This window comes from Canis aureus, chromosome 2 (genome assembly GCF_053574225.1).
Source record: "Canis aureus isolate CA01 chromosome 2, VMU_Caureus_v.1.0, whole genome shotgun sequence".
In the NCBI taxonomy this organism is placed as follows: Eukaryota; Metazoa; Chordata; class Mammalia; order Carnivora; family Canidae; genus Canis; species Canis aureus.
In genome coordinates this window covers 70,264,334-70,276,484 of record NC_135612.1, presented here as the reverse complement: position 1 = coordinate 70,276,484, position 12,151 = coordinate 70,264,334, and the positions used below count along the sequence as shown (strand labels likewise).

At 56.2% G+C, this 12,151-nt stretch overlaps 1 protein-coding gene across 1 annotated transcript in view; it reads right to left on the bottom strand.

Moving 5' to 3' along the window:
- Nucleotides 1-390: 390 nt before the first annotated feature.
- Nucleotides 391-12,151, bottom strand: part of WDR1 (WD repeat domain 1) — a 43,434-nt gene continuing 31,673 nt past the window's right edge. The window contains exons 11-15 of the mRNA XM_077878342.1: nucleotides 11,120-11,207; nucleotides 8,254-8,364; nucleotides 5,068-5,241; nucleotides 3,320-3,464; nucleotides 391-1,516 (exon numbers count right to left, since the gene is read on the bottom strand). Of these exons, the coding sequence (XP_077734468.1) occupies nucleotides 1,410-1,516; nucleotides 3,320-3,464; nucleotides 5,068-5,241; nucleotides 8,254-8,364; nucleotides 11,120-11,207 (625 nt within the window). The 3' untranslated portion in view covers nucleotides 391-1,409. The remainder of the gene's footprint in view (nucleotides 1,517-3,319; nucleotides 3,465-5,067; nucleotides 5,242-8,253; nucleotides 8,365-11,119; nucleotides 11,208-12,151) is intronic.

Below are 12,151 nucleotides of genomic sequence, written 5' to 3'. Positions count from 1 at the left end.
CATGATTAATATGAATGTTTGGGAATGGTTTTTCAATGCCTAAATGCATGTTATTCCTTACTTTTGAAGGCAGTACCAAAAAAAGCACAGCCTGCCCCAGAACGGAGTATCAGGTGGGATCTAGGTACATCTGGTACAATGTCTTCAGCTTACAATCAAGTTTAGGCCCAGAGAAGGGAGGGGAGGTGGCCTGGGTCACACAGCATTCTGGCAGTTGGGATGAGGATCCAGAAGTCACGGTCCCTTCCTGGGGGTATCTCTCTCCTGACTCAGGTTCCTGAACCGTAGGCCTCTGAGGCTGCAGGCCGGGGAGAAGCCACAGGGTCCGACACAGCTTTCCACGTCCCCTCCCCCGCAGGCCCCCCGCCACACAAAGTCAGCGATCCACAGTGAAGAGAAAGACATTTAATCACTTCTTGGTCTTATCTCTTAAAGCGCTCAAAGTGTTTTCACAAGTGCAAAGGGAGCGATTGCTCTCAGCCAACATTTACCAGTAATTCCAACACACGCAAAAAAACTACAAATCACCGTGCTTTATACTTACTTTTAATTTCTGCACTGAAAAAAAAAAAAAAAGGTGAAAACCATGACAGGTTAGTTTACAGTGACGTCACCTCTGCCTTTAAATTAACCTTTGCTCTTGGGGGCAGAAGGAGGAAAGAAAGACAGGAACACATCAGAGCAGGAGAGCAAAATGGTGGCCAAGACGCCCGGGTCTGGCTAACTCAGGCTCCGAAAACCCGGAGACAGCGGTGCCCTCGGTGCGCTAGCCTGTAAACACGGACAGGCGACAGTTAAGATACATTAAAAAAAAAAAAAAAAAAATCCCACAATTCCATTCTTAGAAATCAAGCACAAAAACTGACAGTGAATACAAGGTTCACGAGTGTGCCCCGCTGGCCGCGGAGGCCGCCACATGGTGTGGCACATGCGCCCCGGCCCCGAGCGGCACCTGCTCCACACAGAACCCCAGGCTTTGCTGAGCTGCCACGGGCGCCCCCTCGTCTTGCCAGCACAGGACGTTCTGCAGGTCGGGGGGCGGCCTGCCACTGTGGCCTCCCCGGACAGACAGCAAGAGCCGCGGGGGCGGGTCTGTGTGCTTTCGAGGCTCTGCCTCTGGAATGTTCTGCACCGGGGCTGGGCTGGGTGGGGGGTTTTAGTTACGCTCCACAAGTTGTTTAAGTGCTTGTTTTATTTTTCATGTGCAAACTGTCACTGTCTAAAGCTTTCAGAAGGACGTGTACAGATAGGAACACCCTGCAGAGAGATGAGGGCACTCGAGTGAAGGCCCTCCCTCCTGAGCGGGTGGGGGGCATGGGGGCGCATTACAGAAATATTTAGAGAAATGACGTGTTCTGCTGCGGTTAAGCTCTAGTCCCTGATTCGGTCTGTCCAAAGGAGGGGGCTCCTCAGTAGCTGATTGTCCATTCTTTGACGGAGGCATCATGGGAGGTCGTGACCAGCGTGTGCTCATCCAGCCAGGCCAGGCTGCTGACGTGGTGGAGCCGGTGCGCATCTAGGGAGAAAGCAGGCGCTTAAGGGAAGCCCAGCGTCTCCGCTCCCCCAATGCCCCACACTAGAGGCACGGGACAAGCTGTGCCAACACCAACAACTGGCCCTCAGAGCTGACTGTGGGCTGCTGTTCATCAGACCCCTGGCCCTCTTCACAGAAGGGTGAGCATCTGGAAGATGGAAGGTGGGTGCAGGTCTTCTCAGCCCAGTATCCCTGCTCTCCCTCCCAGACACAGTACCATCCCGACAATCAGAAACGTCCCTTGGGAGATAAACTGCTCCTCCCACAAAGGGGTGAAAAGTCTTTCTTTTGATGCATAAGGCAACAATGCACAGAAAATACACAGCCTTCTTGTCCATCTGCTGTAATAAGATGGGGAGACAATGAATAAAGGCTGAGAAACCTCTATAAGAAGTGGACCAGTGACCAGAATACCCTGAGAAATCCCCCTCTGTAAGAGGTGCACCAGAGATGACCAGATTCCCCCTCAGGTTTCCGCCTCTACCCACGGACTCCAGCTGCATCGTGACCTTGCTGGGTCTTACTAGAAGCCTCACACCAGCAGGCCCCAGAGAATGCCCTGTGCCGCCTCCAGCCTGGCCCTCCCATCTGGCTGGGGCTGCAGCCTGCCCGTGCCCTCCCTCCACAGCAGGTGCCAGGGGCCTAGAGGTGGACTCAGATGGATTTTTAAATAGAAATCATCCCATTTGTTTTAATGCCAAAGGCTGCCCACTTGGTAGATAAGGACAATGGGGAGTGGACGGCACATGAAGGCCAGGGAGGAGTGGTTCAGGAGAGAGGTGCGGTCACAGGTGGCACCGGGACAGGAAGGTTTCTGATCCACCCTGGACAGGTGCAGTCCTTCTTGGTGCCACGAGCCACATGTGACTAGAGCCCTTGAAGTGAGTTATTGTAGAAAAATGTAGAAGAAATGTAGAAGAAATGTTACATGTAGAAAAAATATGTTGGGCTAAATAAAACTTACTATCAAAAGAAACAAAACAACAACAACAACAATGAAAAACAGAGATGCCTGGGTGGCTCAGCAGTTGAGCATGTGCCTTCAGCTCGGGGTGTGATCCTGGGGTCCTGAGATGGAGGCCCACATCGGGCTCCCTGTGAGGAGCCTGCTTCTCCCTCTGCCTGTGTCTCTCATGAATAAATAAGTAAAATCTTAAAATAAAAATAATTTAAAAAAACAACAACGAACAAACAGGTGAGACTATTCTTAAATGGGGCTGCTAAAAAAATGGGAAGTGCACATGAGGCTCTGTTACACTCCGACTGGGCACTGCCGGTTGTGGAGAGAACCTGGTCAGCAAGTTAATTCAGGGGTGGGGCGGGGGAGAGGAGTGCTGGGGTCTGAATGTCTGTGTCTGCCCCTCAAAATTGTATGCCGAGAAAGAGCTGAGGACACGAAGGGGATCAGTGCCTCATTACGCGCCCCATGGAGCACCGCCCTTCCTTGTGTGGGAGGCCCCATGAGAAGTCTGGGACTGCCCACCCCCTATCTGGGCCCTCAGCCTCCAGAACCGTGAGCAATAATTCTGTGGTCTATAAGCTGCCCAGGCTGTGGTACCTTGTTATGGACTAAGAAAGAGACATCAAGAGGGACCCCCCGCTCCATGTGCTAAGGCACGTGCCTGGGGTACAGAGACCACCTGCCCGCACACTAGGAACACGCACGTCCTCCATCCCTCTGAGGGTCTGGTAGGGGCCCGCAGAACAAGAGCCCAGAAGCACAGATGGGACCCTCAGGCCCCGGGGACAGCCTCTCTAAGGAGCTGAGGCAGAAGCAAGAGTCACCTTGGATCTTGACCCTGGTCTCGGGGTCACTCAGGGTCCAGACGTACACCATCATGTCCATGCCACCGGAAGCAAAGTGCTCGTTGTCCGGTGACCAGGCCAGGCAGACGATCTTCGCGTGGTGTCCATAAAAAACGTTGTTCTCCTAGTGGTGGGTTGAGAACAGAGATGTAGCAGGTCAGGGTCTGGGCCGGAGTGGCGCAGGTCATCTCCCCCGGCCCGCAGTGACCACCACCAGGGCCAACATTTATGCAGTGCTTTCTCTGCCAGGCACCTGGCACGCCTCACGGAGGCCTCATGAGGACCCGAGGCGCCCGCTGCTCCGTGATGAGGCGCAAGAGGGCGCGGCCCAGCATCAGGCAGCAGCCACTGCGACCCCGGGAGCCCAGAGGGCCTCCATCACAGCACGCAGCTTGCGGTGCCAGGTGTACCCACTCTCCTTCACGGAGCTCAGCCCAGCCAGCGGACAGAGCAGTGCAGACAGGAGGGCTCAAGGAGGCCCCGCCTAGGGTGGGTGGCACTCAGTGAGTGGGGCAGCAGAGGGAGGCCGGCCTCCCCACCCGACACCCACCCACTACTCTGCAGCCCAGAGCGAGGACTCTGCAAGCTGGGCAAGGACGCTTTAGGAATGCTTTCTCTTCAGGGCATTCCATTTTCTTAATCCCTAGAAAGGGTCGACTTGATGATTTTCTTTCTCCAGTTTGCCTGTTTTGTGCTGTGTTGATCCCACTCTGTAGACTGCTGACTTAGCATGCCCTCAACAAGACTTCAGTTGTATAGGAAGGAAATCACTTAAAATGAGTTAAACACAAAATCTGAGAAATGCAGTTAAGGGACAGAAGGAAACTTCCTGGGAGGTGGGGCATTAGGCCGATGGAGGTCCCGGCTACAGGTTTATGTCCTGCATTCACTTGCTCCTTCTGTCAGAATTAACATTATAGCATCAGATAGGTTAAAAACAAAAACAAAAAAACCCCCAAAACCCTCAACTCTAGTTAATAACATATAAGCACAAGAATTTATGGGGAAGTGTATGGATGCTTAAATTTACTTTAAGTACACCCAGAATCGAGATTATCAGATGGGTAACCTAACACAGGGAGATGTTAATGGCAAGATCTGGGGGGTGAATTCTTTTGCCTCTGCCTCATTTCAAAACCATCCAAGTGCTGGGGGACTGATGGGGTACAGGGCCCAGGGACCGGAGACCTTCCATCCTGCACCCTCCCACTCCGGCCAACAAGTGACTGAACCCCTAACAAAGCTCAGTCTGTGAACCGGGGTGCAGCTCCCACTGCCAAGTCTGTCCCATGATGAAATGGAAGGCTCTCGCCCCTCGGCTGCCCTCCCACGCCCAGGTGTCTCTGCACCCTGGTCTGCCCTCACCAGTCCACTGCCCAGTGCCCCCACACGAGGCTGTGCCGGGATGATCCGAGTTCATCTTCACAAGACTTTAAATGGCAATGAGACTTGAGAAGAAAACCAGGTCCCCAAAGCCAGGAAGTCACTTAGCCAGACAGCCCAGGTGGACCAACCAGCCTGTCTTCACAACAGGCCTCGCTGCCACCCAGGGCCCTAACTTCCCGGCGGCTGTTCTACACCACTAACAAAACCACAAGGTCCTGGACGACAGGGTACGCCGCCTCGTCCTACAGCATTCAGCTCCAAGAGCAAGGAAGCCACAAGTTCTTCTGCAAATGCTGATGACAGCAGGGAGAAGCCGTGCTCTCTGCAGCCCACCCACTCACCGAGTAGCCGTCGGCAACACTGAACACCGTGACCACCTTGCTGGCATCACACACGGCGAGAAAGGCGCCATCGTGGGAATACGCCACGTCGGTCACGGGGCCCTTGGCCTCCAGGACCCGGCCTTCGTCCTTCAGCGTGGTGCCCAGAATGGAGTACAAGCGGACATTCCCGTCCTGCAGGACAGAGGGGCGGTGAGTCACTTCCCGATGTGCTCACTGGGGGAGCACACACAGGAGTGTACACATGTGCACACACACACACACGCGCGCACACGCTCCAGACGCCCCCCTAAGACCTCTCAGCAGCTCCCACGGCATACTCAGCAGTGCATGAAAAATTACTCCAGGGATCCCTGGGTGGCGCAGCGGTTTGGCGCCTGCCTTTGGCCCAGGGCGCGATTCTGGAGACCCAGGATCAAATCCCACATCGGGCTCCCGGTGCATGGAGCCTGCTTCTCCCTCTGCCTGTGTCTCTGCCTCTCTCTCTCTCTCTGTGACTATCATAAATAAATAAATAATTAAAAAAAAAAAAAAGAAAAATTACTCCAGAAGGTCACTATAATGCTGAATGCTAGGCGCCCCAATTCTGATTCTGCATGTTTGGGTGTTCAAGACACAGCCCTTTTTCATAAACACTCCAGTAAGTTCTAATCCAGGTGTCCACAGGCCAAACATGGAGAACCACCTATACATGTGTAAGTGCTCCAGTGAGGGCCCCTGGTCTGGCTCTGTCCCCTCCGGCCACACGGCCCTTCTCAGCACCCAGCAGGTTCCTTTGGGCACGGATTCACTCTCTGACCAAAACCCCTCTGTCCAGCCTGCTGTCTCCCACCCTTGTCGTGACCCAGGCACTTCTTCACAGGGAAGGCACACCTGCTCTTTTAGAGGGCCTGTGCCACTTAGCCCATGGGCTGTCCTCTGGAGCCCGGGATGCCCATGGGATGATCTGTCTCTACCCAGCTCTCCTTGGCCAGAGCCTCTGAAGGGGTGTCTGACAGCTCTGCTGGAAGTTCCGCCTGTGCTGGGAGCCTAGCCAGGCTGACACCCCTTGGGCATCTCTCCTCCAGGCCAGGGAACACCCAACTTCATGCCTCCAGAGCCTTGTCCAGGTTCTGGGATTGAAAAATGATGGGCAGACAGAAGGAAGAGGGACAGGTGGTGTCCTTGTGAGTGCCCAAGGCTGCCCTGGGAGGCCGATCGCGGACCAGCCTGCCCTCTTGGGGTCACTGAGCTGTCAGAGAGGCAAAGTTAATCCAAGGTCTCCCAGCTATGTCCACGAAACAGCCCTGGCTCCGCCTCTAACACAAGAGGAACAGCTCAGTCGGCCCTGCAGGGTTTCTGAGCACAGATGCCCTGGAAGTGACAAGCCCACCTGATGCCTACCTGCAGCGGGAGTCTGGGCTCCAGGTCTTGTGAGTAAACTGCCCACAAGGAAACCATTCCAAGGAAGGAAATGGCTATGTTCACAGACTACACAGAGGTCATCACGGAAGGCACAAGCCACCAATGTCCACCACCAGGCTAAGTGATGGGACACCCACTCGCTGGAATGCCATGAAAATCAATGGAGAATGGAGACCACTAGTGTGTGCGGGACAAAGGGGAAACTTGGTACAAGCACAAATGTGTCTTGTGTGATCAGAGAGATTCACAGGCCCAGGGTTCGCAGAGCACCAGGAAGATGAGAGCTGCCAAGACCTTGAGGTGGTAGCTGAGGGGACAACGAGATAGTCATCTCTTTTCAAGTGAAAAAAAGTAAAAGGTCAAAGAAAGAAGCAGGGCACGGTGCTACGGCCCTGCAAGGGGGAACACCAGGTTCAAACCCCACGTCTCACTGTGACCTCTTGCCCCAGGACCACAGCTATGAACAACTCCCTGAAAAAGGGAAGGCTGTTTCTCAAGACATGCCAGAGGGCAGGTATTCGGGCAAGAAAGGGTGACGGGCCCCGAAGGGACCAGCAGCACTGCTGGGGTGCAGGCCTATAAGGAGAGCGTCCAGGCAGAGCACGTGCAGGAGAGCAGCGCCAAGGAACCCGTGGGAACCAGTGGGGCTGCTGCCCAGTCCAGAGGTGGGGCTGGGTGATAGGGAGATGCAGCACTCCATGGAGGGGCAGCCACAGACAGGACGCATCTGACCCTGGAAACAGCTTACGTGGGTGCGAAACGGAAAAGCCCACGTCTTACTGCCACCAAGGATGACAGCAAATGAGAAGCTAAGATGCAAGGACAACAAGCCCTGCCCTCTGTATCTGGGCAGTGGTGGCTGACTTGGCGTCCATGGGCTCCTTCACCCACTCGAGAAGGCACTCTGACCTGCAGTCAGAACACCCAGTGGCCTGCTTGGCTGGTCCTCCTACAGGCTGGATGCAGGGTACCAAGGAGGATTGAGGCTGGAGGCGGGACCGCCTGGTGAGCAACTGGAGTGGCCAGTGAGCGCAGAGCTGACGCATCCCGCAGGCCAGGTACTGGGCAAAGCGCTGCCCACGTACCAGCCTTTCATCAGCCTTCATGTGGCTCTGTGAGAACGGCCATGGGCCTCTTGGTGGGCAGCTGGCCCCAGGGGTCTTTGAGTGGCTGGGGAGCAGGTGGTTTCATAGGAGGCACCTGCAGGTGACCCCTGGGCTGGCCTCTGGCACGGCAGGTGCTGCTCAATGCTGGCTTCCTTCCTGGGGGGCGTGAAGGTCTGTCATCTTGGTTGCAGAACCCCTGTCAGGGCACCTGAGCCCCCTGGGGCCGGATGGGACAAAGGGAGCTGGTCTGTAAAGCACTCAGGACTCGGCCTGGTAGGCAGGGACCACTGGGTCCCTGCGGCTCTCAGTTGAGGGAAGCAGGAGTCCACACCATGCAGGACAGATGTCAGCAGTGAAGGAAAGCCCCGAACCACTGGGTTAGTGCTGCTTCGCCGGTGCTAGGAACCTTCTAGCCAGAGTCCTACCTGCAACCAGCCAGCCCAGCTCACCCATGCAGGTCCTCGCTCAGTGGGAGAGGTCACGTATGCCCCAAGCACTCATGCGGCTGACGGCCAAGTGGCGCCGTCCCAGGCCAGCCCCTGCTCAGGGCTGGACCCTTGCTCTCCCACCACTTCCCTCCTGTTCTACCTCGGGACAGCTCCACACTCACACAGCGCATGTCACCCCAAAACCTCCTGACAGCCAGGGGCAGAGGATGTGAGGGACAGGGACTCACCGTGCCCCCGACAGCCACCATGTCACCGCTGGGGTGCACTGCCACAACTTCGGGCTCGTAGCCTGGGTTGTCGATGCTGAAGCACTTCTTCTGATCCTTGAGCAGGACGATCTGAAAATCACAGATGGTGGTCAGGGTGCCAAGGCCCGGGAAAGGGTGCTGAGGCTGGGGAAGACCGCTGGGCCCAGCTACGGGCTCCGACCCGGAGCCTGCTGGGGGTGGGGGCCCTGTGACCCTGCGTGGTACTTCCTCCCTCATCAGCCGACAGGGACAGTGACTGTTCCTAGTCACAGAATCATAGTAAGGATGGGCTGCTGTCATCACCACGAGCACGGACTTCTCAGGAAGCCACTGGACACCTGAACTTCCCTTCCTCTCATTACCCAGTAAACAAGCTTTGTGGGACGGCGCCCTCATGAGGTTCTAGAGAACACAACAAGCGTTTCAACCAAAGAACAAGGCTCTAAAGCAACACAGGGAATGAACAGTGCAGGATTCTAAGTTCTGGCTTTCCAGGTCTAAAGAAACCCCCTTTGCAGCTCTGCCCCGTAGCACATAAAACATCCTATGTGCGCCCCTGTGAGCATCTCCCACAGCTGGGGAGACGCTCTTGGTACCCGTCTTCCAGCAGAAAACAGGGTCCCAGGTGTGGGTGCCGAGAACGGACAGCAGAGCTGGGCCCCAGGTCCACAGAAGCTCCTTGCTCCCAACCAGCTTCCCACCAGAGCTCGCCTCGCCCCTGGAAGCAGGGTGGGAGGAGATGGTGATAGCAAGACGGCTAGAGGCACCCAGCCCACCGTGCCTATGCGGGCTTTCCCCAGCCAGCACCTGTTTGCTTCCCCCTGACTCCAGCTGGCGCAGGACAGGGTCCCCAGGCAGGGTTGAGGTGTGCTGGTGTCCAGACCCTATGAGGACCTGCACACAGACAAACTAGGGCGTGATTCCCCTCCCCCACAGCCGCATACTGCTTGTGGGGACAGCTTTGTCCTAAGCCTCAGCTTCCCTGGCTAAAAAAAAGTCCTTAATAAAAGCAAACAAAAATAGCAGCTAAATTCCACTTAGCGTGTGCCACACGCTAATAGTACTACACACACTCCGCCCCTGGAGATGACAGGATCACCGCCTCCCCCACCCCTGTAATGGAGGAGAAAACAAGGTACAGAGAGAATCACAGGCTCAAAACCAAGCTGGGACTCAGAATCCCTGGCTACCACCCGGTACCTTCTGCCCTCCGGTGCTCACAGAAGAGGCCCTCTGTGCCCTCCCCCCACGTGCCTCTCCCCCTCCTGCTCCTAGCTCACTGGACTACTCCCAGACAGCATGGCCTAGATTTGTGACAGCTCTGGCTTCATCCCATTGTACCCCTGCCCAAGCTACCAGCTGCCCCACAAAAGGCAGGCAGGCCCCCACCCCCACCCCCAGGCAGACAGGTGGCAGCACCCTCGATAAGATCTACTATTGAAAACGCAGGCTGAGAAACATTTGCCAGCCCCTTGGATGACTCAGATAGTGGATTTACCCATCCGACAGCTAAGCACCAGGGGTACAAGCATTTGCTGCCACTCGCCTAAGAGGTGAGACATGAACCTAGCTGTTTCCTGAGCTAAAATCACGGGCCCCTCCCAGCACATTCTGCTAACCCTCGAACCTGCAAGGAGGGGTTCTACAGCCTCCTACCCAGGGCGGGCACAGAGCCAGGGTAGCAGTGGCACATCACGGAACAATCGTGCACTCCTGCGCCGTGAGCCTTGGAGGGCCTTCCAGGACAGGAAACTGGGGCCCGAGACACGGAGCTTACCCGGTGGAGAGGCAGCCCAGCCCCCGTGCTTCTAGAAGGCTGCCTTTCAGAGCCCCCCCAGCCCCCACGCTGCTATGGCTCTCCGCACACTCATTCCAACCGTTCCCCCACTGACCCATCCAGGCTGCTGGCGGTAATTGCTTGGCAGAAGTTCGTGCTATCTAGGACACACACAAAACCAGCCTCCCCGGAGCAATTAAGTGCACAGAATGGAAGAGGGGTGGCGGACCCTGCATGGCGGCTTTCTTCAGCAGGGTTGTCTCTCCTCCCATCAGGGGCTCGATCACACCTGCCCTCCCTGATCTATACCCTGAGATGCCCGGGTCTACTGACAGATGCCACCTCCTTCGGAACAGTACGCTGTATGCAGTGGTCATGCCAGGGTCTCAGCCAAGGGCACTTTGTTCCAGAAATTCCAAAGGAAAGGTGTGGGGATGACCTGCCTTGAATGAGAACCCAGGCTGCAGAGCTGGGATTCCAAATCCCATTCTGGCCCCGGGTGCGCCCTGCCACCATGTGGCCTTGGGGAAGTCACCAGATCACTGTCCGCCTCAGCCTTGTTTACAAAAGGAACTTGCAAGGCTGCAAGGAGTACTTCCTCATAAGCGTGTACTTCCTCATAAGCCTCCCTGTGAGCTGTCAGGGAGCGGAAAACCAGAGCTCAGAGAAGGTGAGGAACACGCATGGAGTCACACAGCTCCGGGGCTCAGGGCTGGAAAGACAGCATTGCTCCTGCTGGGCCCCCAGCAGGCCCCAAGGGCTGATAGACACACACGGAGGCTGATGCCTGACGGCTGCCTAGGTTCAAATCCCAGCTGTGCCCTCTGCCAGCTGCAGACCCCAGGCAAGAACTTACTCTCCCGGTGCCTGTTTCCTTATGTGTATAATGGGGAGGACCCCGTGCCTCCCAGACTGAGTGAACACACATGCAAAGGGTGCTCGGACAGACACGCATCAGAGCTCCCAGTGAACAGGACGCCGGTGGAGGACACACGTCAGATGCGGCCGCCCGCCAGCAGTGCCCAGCTGCCCTGCCACTCCTTCCAGCCAAACTGAAGTGGACCGTACCTGCCCGATGCACACGACTACAGCATAGCCTCCAGGGCCGACAGCCACGCACTTTGGTTGCATGTCCATCTTCACAACTCCCTGACCACTGGTGGAGACAAGGGAAAAGGCGTTACGTCCAGCTCACGGGGGCTCGGCGCTGCACACCCACAGTAACTCAGGGTTTGGCGAGTGGAGATTCTGCTCCATCCACACCGAGGGAGCCAGGTGCTAAAACCTGGGACCCATGAGAAAGGGCTCCCAGCTCCAGGGAAAGAGAGGAGAAATCCTGCAGGGGCTGGGGGTGGAGCGAAGAGGGGGCAGAGGAAGTGATAAAGTGGGGAAGCGGGGGGCTCCTCTGCTGCTGTGGTGTGAGGGCTGTCCACCACCCCCTGGGAGACCCCAACCCGATCTCGCCCTGTGTCCATCGGCCACACCCTGGCAATCCCTGTGTGGAGAAGGAACTGAGCCCACCTCCTACTCCCATGGTCACAGCCACTCAGCTCAGTAGGGTGACACTTTGGAAGAATCAATGGTTTCACAGATGAAAATCATGTCTTTGTTTTTGGCTAATACCATGAAAACACGTTCTTGGAAAAATCCTACCCACACACATGCGCATGCACACACATGCAAACTTCTTGAAAATAGTAAACTAAGGAAAATCCCATGTGACTGGGCCAAGTGGGGGGGGTCCCCATGGCTCAGCCTCAGGGTCTGTGTCCTGTGAGGCAGTATAGTATGTGCAGTGGGAAGGCTTTCATGGGGGCTGTGCTAATGCAGGGTCGCCAGAGGGCAGCATGAAGAGGACGGCCGGGGCCTGGTTACCAGGTTCTGGGACATCTTCTGTACTTTTCATGAAGCTCGACCAACTCATAATTAACGCTCAGTCTGGCCAGGCAAGTGAGGGCCACCAACATGTCCTCCCCCATGCAAAGCTTTCTCTGCCCCTCTTGCCTCAAGCGAGGCAAGCCCAGCAGGACAGGGGTCTGCGTACTGAGGGCAGCAAGGGCGTGGGGGCTACAAGTGCCAGTCCGTACTTCCACGAGTCAG